General features: G+C 49.5%; 1 protein-coding gene across 6 annotated transcripts in view; it reads left to right on the top strand.

Moving 5' to 3' along the window:
* The window catches only part of DUS2 (dihydrouridine synthase 2), a 39,849-nt gene extending 15,284 nt beyond the window's left edge, over positions 1 to 24,565 (top strand). For all 6 annotated transcript variants that reach the window (XM_061387690.1, XM_061387689.1, XM_061387685.1 and 3 more), the window contains 14 exons: positions 2,805 to 2,850; positions 5,149 to 5,240; positions 6,449 to 6,492; positions 7,663 to 7,723; positions 11,533 to 11,580; positions 13,881 to 13,946; positions 14,129 to 14,199; positions 16,152 to 16,238; positions 17,561 to 17,729; positions 19,748 to 19,869; positions 21,067 to 21,216; positions 22,542 to 22,629; positions 23,731 to 23,804; positions 24,032 to 24,565. In XM_061387690.1, coding sequence (XP_061243674.1) covers positions 2,805 to 2,850; positions 5,149 to 5,240; positions 6,449 to 6,492; positions 7,663 to 7,723; positions 11,533 to 11,580; positions 13,881 to 13,946; positions 14,129 to 14,199; positions 16,152 to 16,238; positions 17,561 to 17,729; positions 19,748 to 19,869; positions 21,067 to 21,216; positions 22,542 to 22,629; positions 23,731 to 23,804; positions 24,032 to 24,269 — 1,356 coding nt within the window. In that variant the 3' untranslated portion in view covers positions 24,270 to 24,565. The remainder of the gene's footprint in view (positions 1 to 2,804; positions 2,851 to 5,148; positions 5,241 to 6,448; positions 6,493 to 7,662; positions 7,724 to 11,532; positions 11,581 to 13,880; positions 13,947 to 14,128; positions 14,200 to 16,151; positions 16,239 to 17,560; positions 17,730 to 19,747; positions 19,870 to 21,066; positions 21,217 to 22,541; positions 22,630 to 23,730; positions 23,805 to 24,031) is intronic.
* The last annotated feature ends 695 nt before the right edge of the window (positions 24,566 to 25,260 follow it).

Raw genomic sequence — 25,260 nt, forward strand, 5'->3', positions numbered from 1 at the left:
TCTCTGATGATGAATGATATTGAGCATGTTTTTGTATGCTTCATGGCCATTGGTATATCATCTTTGAATAAATTTCTATTCAAATCTTCTGCCCAGAATGGGTAATTTTTTAAAACTTACAAGGAAATTATTTATGGAAAAAATTGCAGGAATGGACAAAGAACATCCATATACCATTTACCCAGATTGACCTACTGTTAACATTTTGCTTGATTTGTTTTATAATTTGTTCTCTCTCTCTAATATATGTATTTTCTCCATAACTGTTTGAAAGTTTCATATAGTATGATGTATTACTTCTCAAATACTTCATGATATTTTCTAATAATAAAGTCATTCTTTTTTTAAGATTTTTTTTTTTGGGTGCGGCCATTTTTAAAGTCTTTATTGAATCTGTTACAATACTGCTTCTGTTTTCTATGGGTTTTTTTGTTTGTTTGTTTCTGGCCCTGAGGCATGTGGGGTCTTAATTCCCCTGATTAAACCTGTACCCTGTTCATTGGAAGGTGAAGTCTTAACCACTGGATTGCCAGGGAAGTCTCTTTCTGTCTTTTTTTCTTTGCAATTGTTGCCATCCTAGTCGCTCTGAAATGGTATCTCACTGTGGGGTTTTTTGTTTGTTTGTTTTTAAAGATAGGTTCTATTTATTATTTTTTACCACACTAGGAATTGAACCCAGGCCCTCAGCATTGAGAACGCAGAGTCCTAACCTCTGGACTGCCAGGAAATTCTCCCCATTATGGACATTGTGGTTTTGATTTGCATTTCCTGTTAATGATATTGAGCATCTTTTGCTATGTTTATTTTCCATTTATATATCTTTTTTGGGGAAATATCTCTTCATATCTTATGCACATTTTAAAATTATTGTTTTTTTATTCTAGGAGTTATAAGAGTTCTTTATATACTCTGGATATTAGACCTTTAACAGATACATGATTTGCAAATATTTTCTCCCATTCTGTGGATTGTCTTTTCAGTTTATTTTTCATTTATTTATTTTTTTAAGACTTCATTTTAATTTTTTAAAATTTTATACAAGTATAATTGATTTACTTTATTGATAGTATCCTTTGATGCACAAAAAATTTTAATTTTAATGAAGTTCAATTTATCTAATACTTTCCTTTGTTGTTTGTGCTTTTGGTATCATCTCTAAGGGGCTTCCTTGGTGGCTCAGATGGTAAAGAATCTGCCTGAAATGCAGGAGAACAAGGTTTGATCCCTGGGTTGGAAAGATCCCTTAGAGAAGCAAATAGCTTGGAGAATTACATCAACAGAGGAGCCTGGCAGGGTGGAATGGAGGAGATGAAGGTAGCAGGCCGTAGTTGAGATATAGGAAAATAATATCTGACAAAAAAGGAAGAATAAGCCCATACATGATAAGGCACTTGAAAATTAAATGCTGTTCAAACATTTGGTAGCCATATGAATAAAATAATTTGCTTGCTGGAGAAGGAAATGGCAACCCACTCCACTATTCTTGCCTGGAAAAGTCCATGGACAGAGGAGTCTGGCAGGCTGTAGTCCATGGGGTTACATGACTGAGCATGCATACATGAGGAGGGTGGAGGGAGATGGGCTGGTAGAAATAAACTGGTAGAACTGAAAAAAAAAAAAAAAGAATCCGCTTGCAGTACAGGAGACCATAACTGACTTATAAATGGCCTTACTTATCAGGTAAGTTAAAAAGGCAAAATTAGTTTTACCAAGAAGATAAAAGCCAATTCAAATTATATTCTTAACTGTGATGGAGATAGATTTGGGAACTAGAAAGCATTGTTTGTGGCAAAATTCGAGTTGTCTCTTCTATAAAAATAAATGTTATATATGATAAAAATTGAGGGAATGACATGGATATAAAAAAAATAATTGTGATAATTGAGGTAGAAAAATAATATCCTATTTGACAAAGAATAGCTTTTTTCCTGCACAACTTTTATAGATGTAAAAGTCAGTTTGGTAGGAAGATGCACAGATGATAAACTCTATCGCATGGAAAAACAATGTTTGTTTTCACCAATGAAGGAAATAACAGTGAAAAAAAAAGAGAAGTTCTAACTATAACCAAAGAACTGACTAAAATGAATAAAACTGATAAACAATAGTGTTGAGGACATGTGGGTGAGCAGGCACATGTGTGGTTTTACTGGTGACAATTGAAATTAATTTCTCCACCTAACAATCAGCTGAGCATCTGCTGCATGTAAGGCATTGAAGCAGCTTCACCAGATGTTCAGTAAGAACTTGTAACGTGCTGGGCGCTAGGGACACAAAGATGAATGAGACTGTGTCCAAGCCCCAGAGGCTCTTTGGGTATAATGGGGAGACAGAAGAGAAAATAAGACATTTCAAGGGCCATTTTGCCTTAGCTCCTCCTCTCAGATCCTCAAAGCCCACCTTTGTGTGAATCCAGAACCTTCCTCAGAGTATTCATCATCTAATGGTAAAGGAATGACGGGTGCATCTGTAACTAGCATACAGAGAAGAGGTCCAGCCATGAAGGTGGACGTGGCAGAGGGTTTGAGGAATCCCGAGGGGGACAAATTACTGCTGCCAGGGCTGGGATCCCAGCAGTAGCAACCCCAGCTTACTCTCACTTTCACTCAGCTCGCTTTCCCCGACTCATTCTCAGCCAAAGCTCGGCCTGGCTGCAGCCCTTTTCATAAGCATAGGTCACTCAGTGCTGCCCATTTATGCACTGGCCTTCTTGCCTACCCCTGCAACCAGGATCACTGGTCTTTCCTGCTGTACCCAGGACCTGTGTGTCTGGGACTGACATGTGCCCTTTGATTCCTCTGCAGGAGCTGGTCGACCTCAAGATGCTTCAGTGCAAGAGAGTTGTCAATGGTGAGTGCAGCTGTGGTCCTAGGATTGTGTGTGTGCCCAGTCATGCCCAGGCTGTGCTAACATTGCCTTTGCCTGGGTGTCAGTGTCCTCTGGTGCTCCTTGCCTGGCTGTGTCATTTTGTGGCTCCCATGCTGTCTTGAGTAGGGCTTCCCTGGGGGCTCAGTTGGTTAAGAATCCGCTTGCAAATCAGGAGACCACCTGCAATGCAGGAAACCCAGGTGATCCCTGGGTCGAGAAGATCCCCTGGAGAAGGAAATGGCAACCCACACCAGTATTCTTGGGTGGGAAGTCCCATGGACAGCGGAGCTTGGTGGGCTGTGGTCCATGGGGTCATAAGAGTCGAACATGACTTAGTGACTAACCCACCGCCATCATGGTCTCTTGAGAATAGTCACTGTTCTCCAGAGACCATGACAAACTGCCAGTTGTGAAGCAGGCAGTGAATACCTTCTGCCTGAAGGCTTACTGGCATATGAATCACCAGGTTTTGTAGTACAGGTGATCCCCTTGGGGTCAGGGTGGCTTCAGCACTGATCCTGACCCTGCTGCTCTCCGACTGTACAAGAGCAAGTCTTGTACAAGTCTTGTACAACTCTCTGGCAAGTCACATGACCTCTGCCTCAGTGTCTTTAGCTGTAAAAGGAAAATCACTATCCCTGCTTTATTTAACTCATAGGATTGGAGTAAGGATCAAATAAGATAAGGGACATGTAAATACTTTGCAAATGGAAGTAGTTGTGCTAAATCATGGTTTTGCTTATACTTTATTGATAAGGCTGATTCTGCTTTAATGAGAATTGTGGTATTGTTTGAGGTTTTTGAAATGTATACACGCTTGTGAAATCTTAAAATAAGTTCACTCGAAGTTTTGTCGATTTCATGTTTAATTCTTTTAGATATATATTTTCTTTGTGTTATGAGAAATTCAGTGTTGTAGATATCAGTTCAGTTCAGTCACTCAGTTGTGTCCGATTCTTTGTGACCCCATGGACTGCAGCATGCCAGGCTTCCCTGTCTATCACCAATTCCCAGAGCTTGCTCAAACTCATGTCTGTTGAGTCAGTGATGCCATCCAACCTTCTCATCTTCTGTCGTCCCCTTCTCCTGCCTTCAATCTTGCCCAACATCAGAGTCTTTTCCAATGAGTCAGTTCTTTGCATCAGGTGGCCAAAGTATTGGAGCTTCAGCTTCAACATTGGTCATTTCAATGAATATTCAGAACTGATTTCCTTTGGGATTGGCTGGTTTGATCTCCTTGCAGTCCAAGGGACTCTCAAGAGTCTTCTCCAACACCACAGTTCAAAAGCATCAATTCTTCAGTGCTCAGCTTTCTTTATAGTCCAACTCTCACATCCATGCATGACTACTGGAAAAACCATTGACTAGATGAACCTTTGTCAGCAAAGGTCTCTGCTTTTTAATATGCTGTCTAGGTTGGTCATAGCATTTTAAATTATTACTCCTGAAATAAAAGGAGCAAGCGTCTTTTAATTTCATGGCTGCAGTCACCATCTGCAGTAATTTTGGAGCCCAAGAAAAGAAAGTCTGTCACCATTTCCATTGTTTCCCCATCTATTTGCTATGAGGTGATGGGACTGGATGCCATGATCTTCATTTTTTGAATATTGGGTTTTAAGCCAGCTTTTTCACTCTCCTCTTTCACTTTCATCAAGAGGCTCTTTAGTTCCTCTTCACTTATTTACATAAAGTGGTGTCATCTGCATATCTGAGGTTATTGATATTTCTCCCAGCAGTCTTGATTCCAGCTTGTGCTTCATCCAGCCCTGCATTTTGCAGAATGTACTCTGCATATAAATTAAATAAGAAGGGTGACAATGTATAGTCTTGACATACTCCTTTCCCAATCCTAGAAAATGAAAATTCCGCATAATCCCATGCTTGAAGAATAATCACAAAGAGAAATGATGTGTACTTTTTACACACACTTGGGATCATGATACACGTTTTTTTTTTTTTTTTTGGGTGAGAAAGAGGGCAAGGGGCCCGTGAATGGCTGCATGCCATCATCCGTCTCCCTGTCACCAGGGACAGAGGGAAGGACATGGGCACGGACGTGTGACAGCGGCAACAGGCTTGCCACCGGCCCCCCGACCATGCACATTCTCCCCAGGAAAGGGGATGGCAGGGCCTTCCTGCGACGTCCCCGGTCTCTCGTCCGTGCCCTGCCTCTCCCCTGTTTCCTGTCCCAGCCCATGGGCAAGGCCCACGGCAAGGAAATGATACATGTTTTGCCCCTTGCTTTTCTATTAATACAAAGACATTTGTGTTTTCTTGCAGAGGCGCTCAGCACAGTGGACTTTGTTGCTCCTGATGACCGAGTGGTCTTCCGCACCTGTGAAAGGGAGCAGAGCAAGGTCGTCTTCCAGATGGTAGGACATCCCAGGGCCAAGCGCACTTCCCATCTCATGCCCTGGGCTGGGGGAGTGTTATGTGCCTGGGCTCCATTATACGGTGGTCTTCAGTCTTCCTGAAGATCCTGCATTCAATGGTTTCAGAGATCTGCTCATGAGTGATTATACTCTTGGAGACCGTTTATGGAAATCAAGCTATTAGTGGTCTATTACATGCTTCCAGTCTCAAATTTAATATCCTTCATTGTAGGGATTATCTGTTTCTCATGACTTATATGTATTTTTATTCCCTAGCATCAGTTGTTCAGATCATGGTCTTTGTTTTGTATTGTCTATATATATTTACCATTTAAAGAAATTAAGTTTCTTCAAGAGTAGTTTTTTGGGACTTCCCTAGTAGTCTAGTGGTTAAGACTCTGTGCTTTTACTACAGGGGGCATGGGTTTGGTCCTTGGTTGAGGGAGTAAGATCCCACATGCCATGCAGTACAACCAGGGAAAAAAAGAGAATGGTTAGGATTTGTGTTAGGGTCATAGTGACTCTGTTTGTCTCTCACTTTGGGTATTTCTCAGTATTTTTTCAGAAATACTTCCGGGATAACATTTAGGTTTGTTAAAAAAAACTTGATAACAGGACTTCCCTGGTGGCCCAGTGGTTAAGAATCTGCCCGCCAATGCAGGGGACATGGGTTTGATCCCTGGTCCAGGAAGATTCCACATGCAGTGGTGCAACTAAGCCCATGCGTTGCGGCTAGCGAGCCTGCATGCCCTAGAGCTGGTGCTTTTCAACAAAAGAAGCCACCACAAGTCTGCTTGCTGCAACTAGAGAAAGCCTGTGCACAGCAACAACAACAAAAATTTTTTAAAAATTGATATCAATGAGTAACCATATGATAAAGTAGATATAGAAGAATGTTAATTGTGGAATCTAAGTGATGGGTATATGAATGTTCACTCTAAAATCTTTCCAACTTTTTTGTATGTTTCGAAGTATTGACACCATGGATGACATTTTCTTAACTCTCCAGTGAGCCAGTCTAGTGGGCTAGCTATTTGAGAGAATAACACCTGGTCTCCACTTGCTGGTGTGTGTGTGTGTGTGTGTGTGTGTGTGTGTGTGTTTGCCCGTATATGCCCGTGCATGTGTGCATCGTGTGCCTGAGTGTGGTTGTCTGTGCATATGGACTGTGTCAGGCCCTTGGTTGATTTAGCCTCTTGTTTTCCCAGGGGACTTCAGATGCAGAGCGAGCCCTTGCTGTGGCCAGGCTTGTGTAAGTTCTTCCCTCTTGGGGGACTGCCTTTGCCTCTCCTGTGGGCCCTGAGATCTTACTGTTCCCTGTGACCTTGGAAGTGACCACCCTTCTGCTTCCTAGTCCACTACCTTCTGTTTTCAGGTTCAGAGGGTCATATTTCCTTCTCTATTTGTGGTGAATAAGGGCTGCCCCAGGTATGATGTGAACCCACTGTGTCTGGACCCCAGAGAACCTTTGGGTGGGAGCCTGTTTGTTAGTGTTTATTTATGGGGTTTCCTTTCTGGAGACTACCATGACTATGAACCCTGAGCTTTTAAATCTCATGAAGTGTAAGTAAGACTTACTGCTTTCTAAATTAATGAAGGCAGCAGAGTAATGTGGTTCAGAAGATGGGCTTTTGTGTTAGCTCTGGGCTGGAATCCTGACTTTGCTATCTGCTGACCATCTGACCTTAGATCCATTACTTAACCTCACTGAGAACTTAGGTTTCCTCATCTATAAAATGAGACCAATAGTCCCACCTCCCTCTGGCATTATAGGGAAGGGTACATGAGATGATGCATGTAAATATCTGCAATATGTGGCATGTAGTGAGTGCTTGGGAAGTTGTTAGGTCTTGTTATTAATTACAATGAACGTGAGAAGAAACTTGGGTAGTAGTTGCTGCTGGTCACAGACAAGTAACTGTGTATGTACCAGATGATGAGGAAAGGGTCCTTTCTACGTCTGAGGACTGTTTGGAGGAAGCTAACTATGCAGCCGAGCACACCAAGACAGCCCCCCACTTCCACCAGAACCAGTGCTCTGGGAAAGGGCTCTTGTCCCCGGGTCACTTTTGTGCATCGGCAAATGGCTTTCACCACCCAGTTAGGACTGGAATTCTGGGATGGAGTTCCGTGTGGCTGTCACTCAATATTTGAGTCATCTGATACAACTCAAAGCTGGCAGAATCCTCTACAACTAGCCTTTCCTACATGTGTGAGCACCTTATAGTCTTCTTCCGGAGCTCTGCCCAGGAGGAGAGGCAGTTGCATATTTTAGAGACAGAATTTTTCATTTCCTGTTCCTGAGGGTTGGTGTGTTTCAGAGAGCCAGTAAGAATTTCAGGAGCACAGACCCATACCTTTGACTTTATGTCCTACCCTCAAGTTGAATATTTATTACCTTTCCTCCTTCATGTTTTTCCAGAGAAAATGATGTGGCTGGTATTGACGTCAACATGGGCTGTCCTAAAGAGTATTCCACCAAGGTAAACTGCTTTCATTGTATTCTTCACAAAATGTAGGGTGCAGATTAAAGGGCACTGACTGGAGGTGACAGCTAAGTACAGTGCCTAACTCTGGACTACATCCTGTACTCATGAGCAAGAAACTCAAGAGGGTGTTATTAGATCAGCTGGCAAGATTGGAATATAGATGATGGTAGATGAGCTAAAAAGTACTGTATCAGTGAAAATATATGAAGTTCATAACTTCTGTGGTTATGTAAGAATATCTCTATTGGAAAATACACACAAATATTTAGGGGTCAAGGGCTATGAGATATATATATAATTACCCTGAAATGGTCCAGGGAAAAATTTTTTTTAATTTTATTTACTTATTTTTGTCTGTGCTGGGTCTTTGTTGCTCCATACTGGCTTTCTCTAAGTGCGATGAGTGGGGACCACTCTAGCTGTGTAGCATGGGTTTCTCATTGCCATGGTTTCTCTTGATGCAGAGTACAGGATCTAGGGCCTGCTGACTCAGCAGTTGGGGAGCAACGAGGCATGTGCAATTGTGGTTTTGGAGGTGGTTTGGAGCAGATGAAAATGCCTTACTTGCCCCGAGGCATGTGCAATCTTCCTGGATTAGGGATCAAACTGGTGTCCCCAGTATCAGCAGGTGGATTCTTAACCATTGGATCACCAGAAAAGTCCAGGAAAAATTTTAGATGTGCATATGCATACACATGTATACATAAATAAATATCCACACACACATAGAGCACTCGTGCCCAAGTAATAAATGGTGTAAATGTTAAAAGAAAAATGTGAACAGAGCTCTTTTTCATGATAAAACTAGAGGATGCAATATATGTATCCCAATTGTCATATCAGAAGAGACCGGACAGGACTGCAGTGGGAGGTCTGAGAAAGGAACAGAAGGGCAGCCCTTAAACACAGGCTCTTGTGGGGAAATGTGGTCCCTGAGGAGGAGGCCTGGGACCTGGCAGGCCAAGGGTATAGTACAAGCTGGGACCCGGAGGCCAACATGAAGTAGAAGCAGGGAACCTCGATTTGACCAGAGGGTTGAGAACTGGGAGGGGAAGAGGCAGCAGAGGAACATGTGATTGAAAATCTTGGTTGAGACCAGGTTAACTGAACTTTGACTTTTTAGATATCTCTGACCTGTTTTGGAACAGAGAAGGCTTGTGATCAGAAACTTAGTCTCTTCCCCCAGGGGAAGCCAGCGTTGCTAGTTTCTTGTGTGTCTTTCCAAATATATTCTATAAATAGAAATGCTAATCTAGAAGCCATGTGTCTAATAGATTCAAGTGTAAAGAGGCTAGAGGTCGGGACACAGGTATCCGAGATGAGTATCTTGAGTCCACAGGGGAAACCAAGGATGGAGAGAAGAAAAGCCAAATTGGGGCTGAATTTGGCAGTGCTTGGCTGGCAAATGATCACACTAGGAGTGGGAGGTGGGGTGAGTTGTGGGGGCAGAGGGAGGGTAGACTGGCAGCCAAGAAGATGGTTGGTCTCAGTATCACTGGGACTGCGGGAGGAAGAGGTGGCCTGGAGAGGATGTAAAGGGCAACTTGGAGCTAACTGGATGCAAGGCACCAGAGCGACTCCTGCAGGGTCACCTCGGAAACCTGATCATAGGGCGCAAGGGTCTGCAGTCTAGATGTGGCAGATTGTCCCCATAGCCCTCTGCCCAGAGTCTGCTCTCAGAAGTTGGTTGGCCTGAGGACCCTTGCTTTAGGCCAGGAGGCTGAGACTGCCTGAGGGAAAGGCCCTTGGGATACTTGAAAACCAGAGGACCTTTGTGGGTAGCTGCTTCAAGGAATCGTGGAACTTTGCCCTTGTCTCTTCCTAAGTGGCTCAGTGGTAAAGAACCTGCCTGCCGACACAGGAGATGCAGGAGAAGCAGATTCAATCCCTGGGTCGGGAAGATCCCCTGGAGTAGGAAATGGCAACCCATTCCAGTATTCTTACCTGGGAAATCCCATGGGCAGAGGAGCCTGGCAGAATACAGTCCATGGGGTGGCAAAGAATTGGACATGGCTGAGCATGCACGCAAGGAGTTGAAAACATCAGGCTCTGTTTTGCTACCTTGTAATTATTCCCTCATGCACCTGAGTTGTATACGGAGCAGAGCTGAAATGGTTGGAATATTCCCTCTGACATCATAGAATGAAAAAACCAAGGAGCAGAATCGTATATGATGTGTCACAATATCTGTGTGGGAAATAGGGAATTAATATGTATATTTACACTTCTTTTTATATATTTGGAAAGATACACAAGAAACTGGTGACACTTGTTTCCCCTGGGGAGGGAAACTAAGTTTTTCTTTGGTTTTGCAGAAGAAATAAGGTTCCCTTGCAGGGGTGCCACTCCAAATAATTAACAAGGTCACAGTACTGGCACTGACCAGTCAGAACAGATACCTCCCAGTGTGCTGTACCCAGTCCCTGCCAGCTGACTATCTGCTGTCTTCTCGTGGTTCAAAAATAGAGGTCATATTAAAAAATAAATTGAATAGTTTTCTCTCCTTCTAAGCAGGGAGAGTTCTTACTCCTCATCCTTTTGAACCTTTAAGATTTTTAATATGTTGCCTATTCAAAAAAGCAAATTAAGAAGTTAAATAGAAAGGAAAGAAGGAAGGGAGGGAAGGAGAGAGGAAGGAAAGAAATGCCAGTTAGAAAAGCCATTGCTGGAGATGGAGCAGAGAGACCAGAGTTTAGATTCTGCGATTCCATAAGGAAGGGCTGGATTGCGCGTGAGGTGAGGGACAGCGGAGCCAGGTGAGTGGCCAGGGCTTCCTCAAGGCCTCTAAGGTTGTGTCTGAGGTAGTCCAGGGCTAGAAGCCCTGCTCTTCCTGTTCTCCTCTGAAATGCAGACTCAGTCTGTACTGGTTCAGTGTTCTCTCTGGTTCTAATGTGTATTTCTGAAACATGACATTAAACTGTAATAAGTAAATTTAAACCTCCTGAGCACATTCCGTGAGCATTCATTAGTTTGTAGTTTATATACTGACAACATATATTTATTGGATTTGTCTTTCTTCCCTTCACCTCATTCTGAATGGGTTCAGATTTTTAACATTCCCTCCTCTTCCGATTGTTAGAGTAATTCATACCATTGTCCAGAACTTGGATAATATAGAAAAGGACAAAAAAAAAAAAAAAAAACCCAGAAAACAAAAAGCAAAAACAGGAAAATCATCAGTAATCTCACCATCAAGAGACAACGGCTGTTATTCATGTTGAGATTTAAGTGGCTCTGGGGATTGTTGGTTTCCATTAGTTGGGGATTTTGTTAGAGTTTGACATTGGGCTGAGTGCTCAGGACTGGGAGGCCGTTGTTGCTGGCAGGGGAGCAGGGCCTGGACATTATTGCAGATCGTGTGCCTCTGTGTGGCTTTGCTGGCAGTGGTGGCGAGTGACGGTAGGACAGGAAGAAGGTGGATTCGATCTCATTTCAAAGGAAGACCAATCCATTTATTTTTTTTAAGAGGCTTGGCAGCTTGTGGGGTTTAGTTTGTTAAGGCACTGAAACCCTTGGTAGGAAATGGGCAGTGCTGAAAAATGATTTTTTTAGAACCTGTTTCCAGGTAGACCTGCGGGTCTTGCTAAGGGGATCAGAGTGACGGCTTTTAGAATTCGTCAAACTGATCCCTGGTGTTGTGGGCACGGATGCTGCTGCTTTCTTGCTTGCCCAGGAGAAGTGCTGATCACCAGTGGACCTTGGTTTCTGGGAGGCAGGTGCTGAGGTGCTGCCAGGTTGCCATCCCACAGGGAGGAGCAGCCCTCCTTCAGCTGTAAGAGCCTCCTGTATGTGCTTTTCCTTAGGGAGGAATGGGAGCTGCCCTGCTGTCAGATCCTGACAAAATCGAGAAGGTAAGTCTTGCCCTTAAGAGGTCTCTTCAGCGTGCCTGTGAGCTAGAGCTGTTGGGAGCACCTTCCCTCCCCTCCCCTGAGATTGAGAGAATCACTCACTCCACCAGGGTCTGGTTTTTAAAAGACTTCCTGGTGATTTTGACATGCAGCCAGATTCAGGAACTCCTGAGCCATCCTGCAGCAGCCTTGGTGTTCCTGAAAAGCCCAGGGCTAGGGACGTGTCAGCCGAGAGCCAAGGGCCCTAAGAACTCATTTAGAACTACCTCTATATGCCTCTCTTCCTTCTGAGACGATCATGAGAGCACAGGTCAGGCTACCTGTGGGTTGTGGACATGCTCAGTGGCCACATGTGTTGGGGCATAGGGTATTGGCCTCTCCCAATGGGTCCCCAGCACACTGACAGAGTCCACCGTCAGTATGAGAGCAAGCCAAGCTAGGGCCATACAAGGTAAGCTGAGTTAGTCCCCTCTGGTCCCCTTCCCCTGTGATTCTGGTGGCCAGGTTTCCAAGGCGTTAGGGTCAGACTGATGTTTGCCACCCAGTGTTGTGAGCTGCCAAGGCATGTGGGAGTAACATTTTCTGTCACACCATATGCACCTTTGACTTTTCTCTGTCAGTTCACTAGCTTTCTCCTTGCTGTTCCTATTAGCTACTTTGATTTCCTTTTCCTCCTCCATTCCCACTTCTGTCTCTGGGCCTTAAGCCCCACTAATGCCTCCCACATGCTAACAACATGGGATACGGCACCACTGATAAGAGGTGCCATTGCCATGTCAGCAGCTCAACCTTGTATATTCCTCCAGCCCCACTGTCTCTGAGGTCTAGGAAATCCAGCATATTTGTGATTTAGGGCCTTCTCATTTTTCCTGGGTATGGATAGGCACAGAAAATTACCTCAGACACCTTTCTGCAGGCTGGAGTGTATGTGGACAGTTGTGGGTGTCCACCCTTAGGGGAGGGGCCTCAATAGGGGGTGGTTTTCTTCACAACATGTATATACAGGCATTTCCGTTATCCTCTGGCCTCCTGGCTTCTCCCACCTATGCTGTTAGCTCTGTCTTCACCACTGCCCTTCTTTGGGCACGTTGCACACAAGAGGCAGCAGAATTCGCAGCTCACCTCAGAAGCTCACTTCATTTCTGTCTTAACTATTTTTAAGTGGCGCCTGGGCCAGCAGGCCCTGTCTTGCCTGTAATCTGTCCTAACAGCCTAGCCTCTTGGTTCAATGTCTCCTGGAGGGCTCTGCCTTAGCCTGTCCCTGAGAGAGGCCTCCTTCGCTGGTTCTTGTAACCCGGCTGTCTGCTGCCCCCTCCTGTCTAGAACCAGACTGGCAATGGCTGCCTGAATGTCTCCTCTGCTCTGCTGGACAGGGATCTAGTTTCTTGGAAGAGGGCTCTTGGGATCACCTTCCCTCTAGCTTTCCTGGCCCAAAATTTTTGATGAGGGAAGAAGATAAAGATAGCAAGGTCACAGACACACAGTGTCATCTACCCCTTTCTTGGTCTCTGACTCTTGATCTGGTGTTGTTACTTCCCTGACACTTTCCTATGTGACTTTCTTGATCTGTCTTTGGAGTCCTTTGCAATTAATGTGCAAAATAAACCCTTTTAAGTAGGATGACAATGTTGTCTTTTCCTTTCCCAGTTTCTCTGCTGTATATCTGACTCCCCAAAAGGGAGGACAGGGCCCAGGACCTGTTCAAGCTCTCCTGTTCCTACACTTGGCAGACCCTGGCACAGCACTCAGGGAACATGCCTTCAGACAGGAATGGAGCTGTGAGCCATGTGTTCTCAACCAGTGTTAGGCCTCAGAATCATTTTGAGGAGAGACCATGTTGGACAGAGTCTTTTGAAAACATATATTCCTAAGCCCTGCTCCTGAATCCGGCCTTTCAGGAAAGATGAGGTGGAATCTATGGTGCTGCATTTCTTAGGCTCTCCAGCTGATTCTGATGCTTGTCCTGGCAAAGGATGACACTGTGTCCTGCACAGGCATGTATGTAGACCCAACCATACATTCATTCCCTCACTCATTCATTTACCAAATACATGTATACTGCTATGAACCAGGTAAGGGACTGCTGGGGCTGGGGCTCTAGTGGAGGAAAAAGGTGAGCTCCTTTCTTCACGGAGCTTCCATGTAGGTGGTGTGCAACAGATGCATTCACATGGACCCATACATGGACATAAATGCATCTTTGCCAGTGGGCCACACGGGTCTGGAGTGAAATTCATCGGTACAAGCAGCTGTGGTGATTATTCTGGAAGAGGCAGATGTTCTTGTGTTCTCCCCTACCATAGATCCTCAGCACTCTTGTGAAAGGGACGCGCAGACCTGTGACCTGCAAGATTCGCATCCTGCCATCGGTAAGGATGGTGTGTTACACCTGAAGGTCCATTTTCTCTGCAGATGTTGGTCGGGGGGTGTGAATGATTCCTGAGGGGACGAGTCAGGTTTGGAGGAGTGGGGAGATCTGAGCCCACTTTGGGAGCTGGCAGCTGCTCCCTGTGTGGCTGCAGTAACCACCCTGTGTGGCCCCATCCCTCAGCTGGAAGACACCCTGAGCCTTGTGAAACGGATAGAGAGGACCGGCATTGCCGCCATCGCGGTTCACGGGAGGTGAGTTGTCCCCTTGCTAGTGACCGACTTGCAGGGAGGTCCTCAGCCATTTTGATGCTTCTTCACCAGACCCCAGGCACCTACCAGCTTCTCTTCTATGTACCCAGCCTAGCTCTTTGCTTAGCTCTTTGACCCCCGCTGAATCTGGAGGGTAGTCCAACCCTTTCTGGGTTGCATTTTTCTTTGTTTCATTCATTGAGCATCTACTGTGTGGTAGAGACTGCACTGAGCTTTAGAGATACAGACATACCAAAGGGAAGGAGAAATGCCCCTACCCTCAGGATGTGCAAATGCTAGAGATCGAGTGATTTGCTCAAAACTGGGTCGTGCAGTCAGGAAGTGGTGGAACTAGAACTCTGCTTCTGAATCTCATTTTCTTTCCACTACATTCAGCTATAGCTTTTCTCCCGAATGACCCCAGGCAGACCGCTGTTCTTTTATAGGCACCACCTCTTTTGTCTGCCCTCGTTGGACTACCAGCTGTCACAGGGACTGCTTTAAACAGTCCTTAGGTCTGTAGTGAATGTGTTCTCTGTTGAGAGCTGAGGTGTTGCTGAAGGCTATCCTTGGTTTCCCAGTCGAACTTGCTCCCTATGTCCAGGATGTACTTGTGTACCAAATCCCAGGTTGGCAAATGTCAGCTGGAGTGACCTCCCTTCTGAATGATGTTCCTTGTGAGTTCAAGGGTCTTATAGGAACAGCCCATTTCTTGCAGGTGTGTCTATTACAGCATTTTCAGAGAAGGGAACCCAGAACTTCAACATATAGAAACAGAGAAAAGCAGAGCTGTGTGTGTTGAAGCCAGCAGGGGGAGGTGAAAAGCCACACACCTGTACATACACACCCCTTCCAGAGGCAGCAGGCTCTGGGCTCAGATGCCTGGCTTCAAATCCCAGTTCTGCTGCTGGTTGGCTGTGTGTCCTTGGACAAGTTATTTAACCTCTCTGAGAACTACAGTCCTCATTTGGAAATTAAGATAGTTTCTGCTTTATAGGGTTGTCGCAAAGCTTTTACGAGATTGTGAATATACAGTCTTGGCATAGTGCCTGGCAGATGGTGTTCCCTGAATAAATAAAGCTATTCCTTTTTCCCAGTAATTGGGAAGACTAGGAAGACAGAATTGGGCAAGTTTAAAGAGGGACTTTCTGGCTATCAAAGCTGTTAAGGATGGGTTAGAATTGGGCTGCTAGGGGTGTGGGAAGGTGGAGGTGGAGGCTGGATTGATGGGACTTTCTTGGGCCCCAGGGGCCCTGACACTTTGGTTGAGGAGTATAGCAGAGGGACACCATAGACAGGGCCTGGGCAAGGGCTGTTTGGTCGGCCATCTGGTTCGCCCGTGAGCACAGCTCAGGTTGGGGTTTACCTTAGCATCCCTAAGACTCATTCACTCATACACAGGAACTTCTTGCAGCTGATCTTAGATTCAGGGGCCTCGGGCTGTGGCCCCGCCTTCCCGTGACCCTTGGTGACAGCCCTGGTCTGTGGCCTGCCCGTGCCAGCTGCCTCTCCCCAGGATCAGCTGCCCAGCTTGACTTCAGCACAGGCAGCTGTGTGGGAGTGGCCCGTCTGAGTGGCGGCAGCTGTTCCCTGTCCCCCGGGAAGGGCAAGACCAGGACAGTAGGGGCAGCATTCTTAGGGCTGTGTCCCTCATCTCTGGCAGAGACGAGGAGAAGTTGGGGGTGGCCGTGTGACCACCCTCATCGGCTCCCGATAGCCACGCCTCACCTGCGGGCCTCTGAGGGCTGGATGCGGTGTGTACCCGTGCTGCCCCTGCCTTCTGCAGCTGGGGTCAGGGAGAGCCCTGCCTTGTAGCCTGGAGCCCTGTCCCTGCTGGCCACGTAGCCTTTCTGAGTGCCAGCAGGGAGGACTGTCGGGCCTGGCTCACATCACTGGGGCTCATTGTGACGCAGCCTTTGGCATTTAGCCCCCAGCCCCATCTCTTTATCTCCAAGGAAGCGAGAGGAGCGGCCCCAGCACCCTGTCAGCTGCGAAGCCATCAAAGCCATCGCCAAAACCCTCTCCATTCCCGTCATAGCCAAGTAAGCCTCCCTTCCTCCTTGTTTGTTCTTTCATGCCTCATTTTACTCAGAGGGACTTTAACTGACAAACAGAAAATGGAATGAGATAGCATCAGAAAAATGACCCTCAGGGAAAAGAAGACAAGAATGTGGCAAAAATGAACTTGGGAACAAGGCTAAAAAGTGTCGGTCATGTCCCTTGGCCTCTGGCGAGCAGCCGACATAAGTATGTGGTAGGTAGGAGCCCAGGGCATTCTGATGGAAGGGTCGAGGTGGGAGCGTTTAGGGAGAGAGCAAGAAAGGGGCTGCCGAAAGGCCCCCGGGGAAGGTGGCGTCACACCAGGGCTAGGTGTGTGGGGTGTAGGGGGAGGCGATCCATGCCAGAGCACAGAGAGCCGCGGCTCAGGGCCAGGAGGCAGGTCACAGGCCAAAGCCCAGGTCCTGGCAGGTGTCAGGGACTGATGACCAGCCTGCCGGCTCAGCAGTGGGACAGCAGTGTCCTGGTGTCACCAGGGAGCTGGCCTGTGTCAGCCAGTTGGGAGTCCAGCTCAGCCCTGTTCCTGCCCAATGGCAGGTTGGAAACAGAGATGTTCTAAAGCCCTGATGGAAGTCCTGCCTGCCTGGAGTCAGGGAGTGGGAAGCTAAGGCAGGGGTGGGGGTGGTGGTGGCAGCCAGGCCCACTTTGCCCAGGCCAAGGTGGGTTAGTGGTGGCTTGGAGAGAGGATGGGGCTGCTCAGGACCCTAGATGCTGTTGCTACCCGAGAGAGCTCCTCCACCCATCATCCCACACACAGTGCTGTCTCTGAGCTGAGGGTACCACCTGGCTCCTGATGAAACAGGCAAAGAGCAGTTTCCAAGTGGCCATAGCATGGCCTGAAGGGAAGTTGCGACCTTACCAGGCCTCCTTCCTTCCTCTCACGACCGCCCTGCATCTGTTCCCTTTCTAGGGTTTAATCCAGCCATTAGTGGACATGTAGGGCCCCAGCCTGGGGCTTTTCCTGTCATCCCTGTATCCATGTATAGATACCTGTCCTTCGGACATGGGCTGGCTTTAGTCACTGTTGAGGATGGGGGGCTGGGGAGGGTAATGTTCCTGAGTACCTGTGAAGTGCCAGGCATGGTCTGGGCTGCCGTACTCTATCATCTCACTCACTGTTCCTGGCCCCACAGCAGGGTGCGTGTTGTGCTCTCCAGTCTCTGAAGCTGTCATAGCTGAAGGGCTTGGCCAAAGCCACATACTTAATAAGCAGCAGATCCAGGAGTTGCCTGTTTCTGACAATGCTGGTACGAGGCTGGGGCTACCCTTCACCAACCCCCTATCTCCGCCGGCTGTTGCTTTTCAGTGGAGGATCTCACGACCACATCCAAGGGTATTTGGATATAGAGGACTTCCGACGAGCCACGGCAGCCTCTTCAGTGATGGTGGCCCGGGCGGCCATGTGGAACCCGTCCATCTTCCTCAAGGAGGGTCCACGGCCCTTGGAAGAGGTCATGCAGAAGTACATCAGATATGTACGTCTACACACTTTTTCACAACAAACTTTTCTGTCTGTCTGCCCGCTTTCTGCAGAAAGTGCTTTGGGTGAGCCTCCGGTCCCCGGCAGCCCATGTGGTTCCTCTCTTTTTCTTTGTTGTGTTGCGAGGCATTGGGTTTTCCTGGCTGCAGTGTGAAGAGTGGGCTGCTGGTGGGGAGGGGGTCATGGCCCTACCGTCACCCTCTTCTAAAGCCTCCAAGGTGTGGGGGTCATCGCACGGGCCTCTGGATCCCAGATGCTGTCGGGGCCTCTAACCCATGATACCTTTCTCTAAGTCCCTGTCACCCCTCTGCCCTCCGTGTGCACAGTGCCAGTGCCAGTGGGTAGGCACTTCAGCAGTCACAGCCAGGAGTAGCCATCATAGTGGCTGTTGCTGACAGATTCTGTCCATAAAGACGTGTCACCTGGCCATCAGTCATAATCACTTCTCAAGCTCTTCTCTTGTAATTCTCAGAAAGCAAAAAAAGCAAAATGTAATTCCCAGTTAGGCTACTTCCTCTGATTCAGGAAGTAGCCTAACTTTAACCCTTTCCTTGGGGAATAGCTTTTTCTTCTCACCAGGATGGTGATGATAGTGCCAGGGCATTTCCTGTAAAGGAGTTTTTTGTTACCTACTGTGTCTCATTGGCATAGCCCTGGCACCCTGTGGGACTATGTGACTAGCTGTGTGTGTGTGACTGTCGGCAGAGACAGTGAATGGTCCGCAGACTGCCCCCCTCCTCTTCAGTCCTGAAGCCCCCCACCCACCTGGGGGGTCAGGACACCCAGGAGGCCATGACCGTGCCTGGGCAATTGTGGCTGCCATGACATGTGGGTGTCCTCAGTGCTGAGCAAGCTGGGGGTCGGGGAGGCCCTGAGGCCAGTGCCCAGAGCCGGCAGCCTCTGTTCTCAAGCCTCTTTTGCTCATTGCTGCAGCCTTCATCCCCTTGGTCCCAGATGTCCTATTGGCCAGGTTAGAGACCACCAGGTTCTCTGACGGCCTGGGTCAGCCAGAGGTGAGGGGCTGGGCTCAGCCTAGGTGGGCTGGCTGGTGGCCTGTGGCTGGGATGGCACAGTCAATAGAGCCAAGCTCTCTCACTGGCTGAATGGTGATGGTATCTTTCCTGAACAGCCCGTCCCTTGGCAGCACCTCACGAGGGTGTATTGGGCCAGAGAAAGGGAGTGGCTTTCCAGCACAGGCAGGGCTGCTTCTGGTCCAGCCAGGTGCCTCTGTCCCAAACAAGCTGAGTCAAGGCCTTGCCGCCGGCCGGGACTTACCCCTGGGTCTCTGCTTTGTTGTGACGCACTGAGGCAAGGCCTGAAGACACAGGCCTAGGTGGAGGGATTAGAAGAGTGTAGGGGGTGAGTGGTGGAGGGGTGGGTTCTGGGGGGCTGGGGCACCCTTCGACCCTTGCTCTCCTGCCCTCCCCAGCCAGGCCAACTTCCACTGGGCATCCCCAGGCACTCAACTTGCCTCCTTGAGCCTGCATTTCCCCATCTGAGTAGTGATACCCATTTGTCGAGCTCATAACACATGTGAGCATGCTTGGTCCATGATGCTGGGTTTTCCCACGTTGGGGGAAGTTGTAGACAGGCTGTTTAAGATGTGGGAGTGGCAGGTGCCCGCCAGGGTTATAAGGAGTAAAGGAATCTCACTCCTGTCCTAGGGCTGGTCCTGCCACACCAGCGCTTGGCTGTTCCCTGCTCCCCGCCATGGAAGATACTTGGCAGCAGGTCTTCCGTGGTAGCTGATGTGGGAGCAGCTCCCTGCACATCTGGACCTTGGTCAGGCTGTCCGGTAGAGTGTTCTTCTGACCGGGGCCTTGGCTGTAACCCTCAAGCCTTGTGTCACTAACCAGAGGAGTAGATGGCCAAGGTGGAGGTGGCTGTTTTGTGGGGGCCTCAGCTCCAGGCCCCTCTCAGGTCTCCTTGGAGCCACTTTCCCCACTGTCAGAGCAGCGCAGGCCTCAGAGCCTGCCTGGGCAGTAGTGGGGCTCACAGCAGTTCTTCTCGCAGGCTGTGCAGTATGACAACCACTACACCAACACCAAGTACTGCTTGTGCCAGATGCTGCGAGAACAGCTGGAATCACCTCAGGGAAGGTTACTCCACGCTGCCCAGTCTTCCCAGGAAATTTGGTGAGAGGGGCAACAGGCTGTCATGCCCCAGACCTGATCCTGAGCCCTAAACTGACTACTAGGGGACCCTGGGGGTGGATTTGCAGAATCCAGATGCAGGCTACAGCTTTGCTGCACAGATGGGGGTACTTGCAAAGCTTTAGAACCTACCATCCCTGGACTGATCTCAGCAGCAGAATTTTGGAAACTAGGGCACCAGTGGGATGGAGGAAGGTGAGGGCTGGGCTTGGGAATCCCTGGGGAGGAAGGGGCTTTCCTGGTCACAGATCTATCACATGCCAGGCCACCAGGATCCAATGGTTAGGAGACTTGGGGTCTTAGAATGGAACCCCCTGTGCCCACGCCTTCACCCCATCTAGAGGCCACCCCTTGGTTCTCTAGATCTGCTGGAGCTCCAATTCAGGTGGTAGACTTTGGGGGCCATCACAACCTGGCCTCATGCCCGTCCCCTGTGTTTGTACGGGGCTTTCCTGCCTGGATGCTCTCTCCCCTGCACATTTGCTGTCTTTACCCTCCTTCCCCCAGAGAAGGCTTTCTGGACCAGGCTTGCCCTCAGGCAGCCTCCAGTCCTTAAGATGCTCCCAGAGGGAAGAGCCTTGCCAGAACCTTCCTCCTCTCCCTGGGCTTATGGTGCTCAGTCTGTCCTTCTCCCATTTGGCTTAACCAGCTCGACCTCAGTACCTTGTGAGCTTGGGGATAACTCTCAAGAATATCACTCTGTCGCTCTGGGTGGTACCTCTTTTTATGTTTGGCCTAACTGTTTGTGGTCAGGGCGGGAAGTGGGGAACCAAGCAGTGGTCAGGCCTCCGTGTCTTCCTCCCGTGGGCCCACGTGAGAATGAGACTGTGCATACCCCCAATGTTTGGTCTGTCTAGCTTACCTCACCCACTGCCGGCTGGGGACACCTGCCTGTGTGTTCCTCCTTGGAAGAAAGGCTGCAGTGACGTTTGGAACCTTTTCCACCCAGCCCAGCCCGCTCTCCAGTGCTCACGCTTAGGGGGCACCTGCTCCATTCTCCATGTGCTAGTTCAGGCTGATCACAGGGAGGTGTAGGAAGCACCTTCCAATGGCTCAACCCTGGTGATGTTCCAGTGCATGTAGGGGACATTTCTCAGTGGCGGGCCCTGGTTTCTGCAGCAGTTTCCTGAGCGCTGGCTGCACTAAGGGTCTTGCCCTACTCTTCTCATCCCTTCAAAGTGAGGCCTTTGGCCTTGGTGCCTTCTATGAGGAGACCACACGAGAGCTGGATGCCCGGCGGGCCAAACTTTTGGCCAGGAGCCCAGAGGAAGCAGAGGAACCAGCTGAAGACACTTCTGGTATCATTAAGATGGCCATCAAGTTTGACCGGTAGGTCTCCAGCTTGGGCCAGGGCCAGTCCTCAGGTCTGACTGGGCCAGCAAGCTGGCTGGTTAATGCCAAGCCATGGGACCACAGGCCTCCTTTATTTTGGACGCTTGTTCTCAGTTTTCAGCAACCCAAAGAAGGCACTTTGGAGAAGACAGTCCCTGAAAGTCCAGGCATTGCTGTCAGGGTATGCATGCTGTCCCAAGGGTGACTAAACTATACCTTTTTCCAGACCCATCCCCTCCCACAACTCAATCTGGAGAGACTTGTCCCCTTCTGTTACTGAAAATATGTGTTTTCTCCCTGAAAAAGTAGTGAAAGTATTAGTCGCTCAGTAATGTCTGACTCTTTGTGACTCCATGGACTGTAGCCTGGCAAGCTCCTCTGTCCATGGAATTCTCTAGACAAGAATACTAGAGTGGGTTGCCATTTCCTTCTACAGGGGATCTTCCTGACCCAGGGATTGAACCCAGGTCTCCCGCATTGCAAGCAGATTCTTTACCATTTGAGTCACCAGGGAAGCCCCGGTTTTTACCTTGGTCCTCAGGAATTAGCTGCCCATAAGAAGCTCCAAAAGAGCCTCAGGCCCTGAGCCCTTATCTAGCTGAGCAGTCCACCCCTCACTGCCCCTTGTTAGGCCTGTGGTGCTGTCTCTAGGCAGAAGTAGCCTCAGGCCAATTATTGCCTCAGCCAGTGACTCAGCTTCAAATGGGGCCCTGGCCCTTATCCTCTGTGATCTAGGATCTGAACCTTTCTCTGGTCCCCAGACCCAGACAAGGAGTCAGTCTTGTCTGGCAGGGACTTGGGAGGCGGGATGTGGGCTCAACTGTTGGGCAGTCATACCCCGGGAGAGCTCCTGGTGGGAAGTTGGAATATGGTGCTTCTGTCCATGTCACCACCTGGCTCTGGAGTCAGGGTCCACTGAGCCCACTGACACTCAGGGGACATAATCGGGGTGGAGCTAGAGCCTGAGACCATTGTATGACAACCTTGCTCCCCACTCCTACACACTCCCTCCTGAGGTTGTCTTGAGAGGCAAATGGTACCTCCCTTCTTGGCTGTTTAAGGCTGTTTTCCAGGCTGGAGTGCACTTCCCACCCTGATTCCCCTCCCCAAGCAGCTGAAGCCCATCTTCCCTTCAGGTAGAACGCAGACCCTGAGCTGCAGGTGGGACAGAAGCAGGAGATTCAGGGACTGGAGCAGGAGCCCTGAGGCAGCAGTCTGTGGTCTCAGTTCCTGCAGCTCCTCCAGGCACTGAGTCAGGCTCCTGCTGAGGAATGCAGTGCTGATGGTCGGTGGGTCCTGACCCCTTCCCCTCCTCTCTCCAGGCGAGCATATTCACCCCAGATCACCCCCAAGATGTGCCTGCTGGAGTGGTGCCGGAGGGAGAAGCTGGCACAGCCGGTGTATGAAACGGTGAGTTCCTGGCTGTGTCCCACCCTCGTCCAGCCCATGCACTCCCGCTGCCACCGTGCCCCCAGCCTGCCCATAGCTCCGCCTGGGCTCCAGGCCACTTGGCTGGAGCCTGGTGTTGCCTTCTGTGGGCTGGTTGCCACTAGTTCCTTCCCGGTGACGGTGGCCCTACTATCTAGTTCTGGCCACTTTCATAAAACTGAACTAGACACTTAAGTAAGTAGTGCTCAGGCCAGTCCCTTCTGGTGGCATTGCCTGGGCAGGGGTCTTGTCTCTGGAAAGGGCTGTCTGGCTTAGGAAGGATGATCCAACCTAAAAGTTAGACTGACGGGTTTTTGGACCAGGCCTCAGCCAATGGGGCACAGAATTGGGCCCCCCACATCTGGGCCCCTCAGTGGAAACTTTGAGATAGTCTTGCTTCACTTCCTTTGGTCCCCATGGCCGTGCCTGTTTAGGTTGCCCTGTTTCTTCTGTACTGGCCTGTGGACCTCCAAGCTTGTATCTTCTGGGCCTGGTGTCCCCCTCTGCCAGAGTGACTTTTCCAAACGAATCTGACTCTGTCTGCCTTGCTCACATCCTCATCAGCTCCCCAGCGCCTTTGGGATCCAACCCTCCCACCTCAGCACAGAGCACACGTGCCCCACATGTCTTTCCACTTCAGGTCGTGCCCACTCAGCTCCCCACCCACCACTCCACCTGGTCGCTCTGCCTGGTGTACTTTCTGTGCCCCTGTCCTTGTCCCCTCTCACCCCTTTGCCATCTGGTGAGCTCCTCCTCACCGAGGGGACCTGGCCCATCCAGATGTCAGCGGGAGAAAGCTCCACAGTCACGCGCAGCTGAGGGCTGTGATGGCCTTTCGCTTAGGTCCATGACAGAACCCCTGACACACTGGGATGTCGTTGACTGTGTATCTGCCTTTCTTCCCTGGAAGATGCATACAGGCCCTTCAGGGGAGGAGCATGTGATAGAGGTAGCCTTCGTGTGACTTAGGTGAAGGTACTTCTTTTCTCTGCCTTAGTTGTGACCCTGGCAGGTGGGCCTCCAGGGCTTGGCTGTCTGGCTCTCATGCAGCTGTCCCTGTTTCCTTTGCTCTCTCTGTTCCAGGTCCAGCGCCCCCTGGATCGCCTCTTCTGTTCTGTTGTCACTGTTGCTGAACAAAAGTACCAGTCTACCTTGTGGTGAGTTTTCTCATCAGTGGGCATGAGGCTTAGTGGCAGGGCCTGATCATTGCATTGGCCTGGGAGGGTTAGGGGGACCCGTGTACCTAGATAGTGGTATCCCTGGGTGATGACCCCTTCCCCAGTTTTGTCAGAATTTCTGCCAAGGGTGTATAGAGTCAAGCCTCTCAGCCTGTAACCAGTCTGCCTGTCTCCCTGATTTATTGCCCCTTACCTCGTCTACCCAGGGACAAGTCCAAGAAACTGGCGGAGCAGGCTGCAGCCATCGTTTGTCTGCGGAGCCAGGGCCTCCCAGAGGGTCGGCTGGGTGAGGAGAGCCCCTCCTTGCACAAGCGCAAGCGGGAGGCCCTTGACCAAGACCCTGGGGACCCCAGAACTCAGGAGCCAGCCATGCCTGGGGAGCTGTGCAAGAAGCCTTTTGTAGCCTTGGCAAGTGGTCAAGAGAGCCCCCTGGAAGGCTGGTGACCACTGTCCTTCCCTGGTCAGCCCCTCCCTGGGCCTGGCCCTAGGATGGCTGTGGGTGCAGAGCACCAGCCAGATGCCATTGGACAATTTTCTGCCCCTGCTGGACAGGAATTGAGAGGTTCTGGCTTGGGTCAGCAGCCTGGAGCACAGGCTAAGGGGTGCCCAGAGTGTCCCTCTCCCTCAGTGGGTCTGAGCAGCAGATCGACCTCAGTATTTTCTTTGAAAACAGGAGCTCTCAGGTGGCACCTCCCCAACCTGACATTGGTACAGTGCAATAAAGACACCCACCACCCTTACCCCCGGCTGGCTGCTTCAGCCTGGCTCTTTACCCATGGATGGATGTCTTGGCATTAGTCTGCTTCCAGCCTCTGGACAGAGCTGGGGCTTCCTGAAGCATTTCTCCTACCCATCCTAGATGGAGGTGGGGGATGGGGTATCACCTTTAATGCTCACTGGACTCCTGGACTCACGTTGAGCCAGGAAAGCCCAAGAGGCCCATTTAACAGATGCTAAACCTGAGGCACTGGCCATCAATTGGCTTTCCTGATGAGAGATGAGATGGAATCTAGGGGAACTGTTAGGGTATCTGGTACCCTAGTAAGGGACCAGGTCAGGCGAGTGGCTGGGTAGGGGGTGCTCAGTGTGACCCACCCCACCTAGCTGGAGTTCAGACCTATGAGGCACCCGCTCTGGGCAGAGGACACGGGAGACTGCTGATGATAGCAATTTGGGGCCCTTGTGATTGCCCGCCCACACGCCACTGCTCACCACCACCACCAGCCCCCCCCCTGCCTTCCGCCCCCACCATCCCATCCCATTGGGCCGGAAGGAAGTGGCAGATTCTCTTTAATTTCCTCCTGGCAGTGAGAAGCAAACAAATGGGCTACCACATTTGTGGGGCCTCCCCCACTTAACTGGGAGGGGCCTTCTGACCAAAGGTCTCTGCCCAGCACCGCCCCCGCTTCCTCCACTGTAAACATGCAGCTTCTCC

Source organism: Bos javanicus, chromosome 18 (genome assembly GCF_032452875.1).
Source record: "Bos javanicus breed banteng chromosome 18, ARS-OSU_banteng_1.0, whole genome shotgun sequence".
Classification (NCBI taxonomy): domain Eukaryota; kingdom Metazoa; phylum Chordata; class Mammalia; order Artiodactyla; family Bovidae; genus Bos; species Bos javanicus.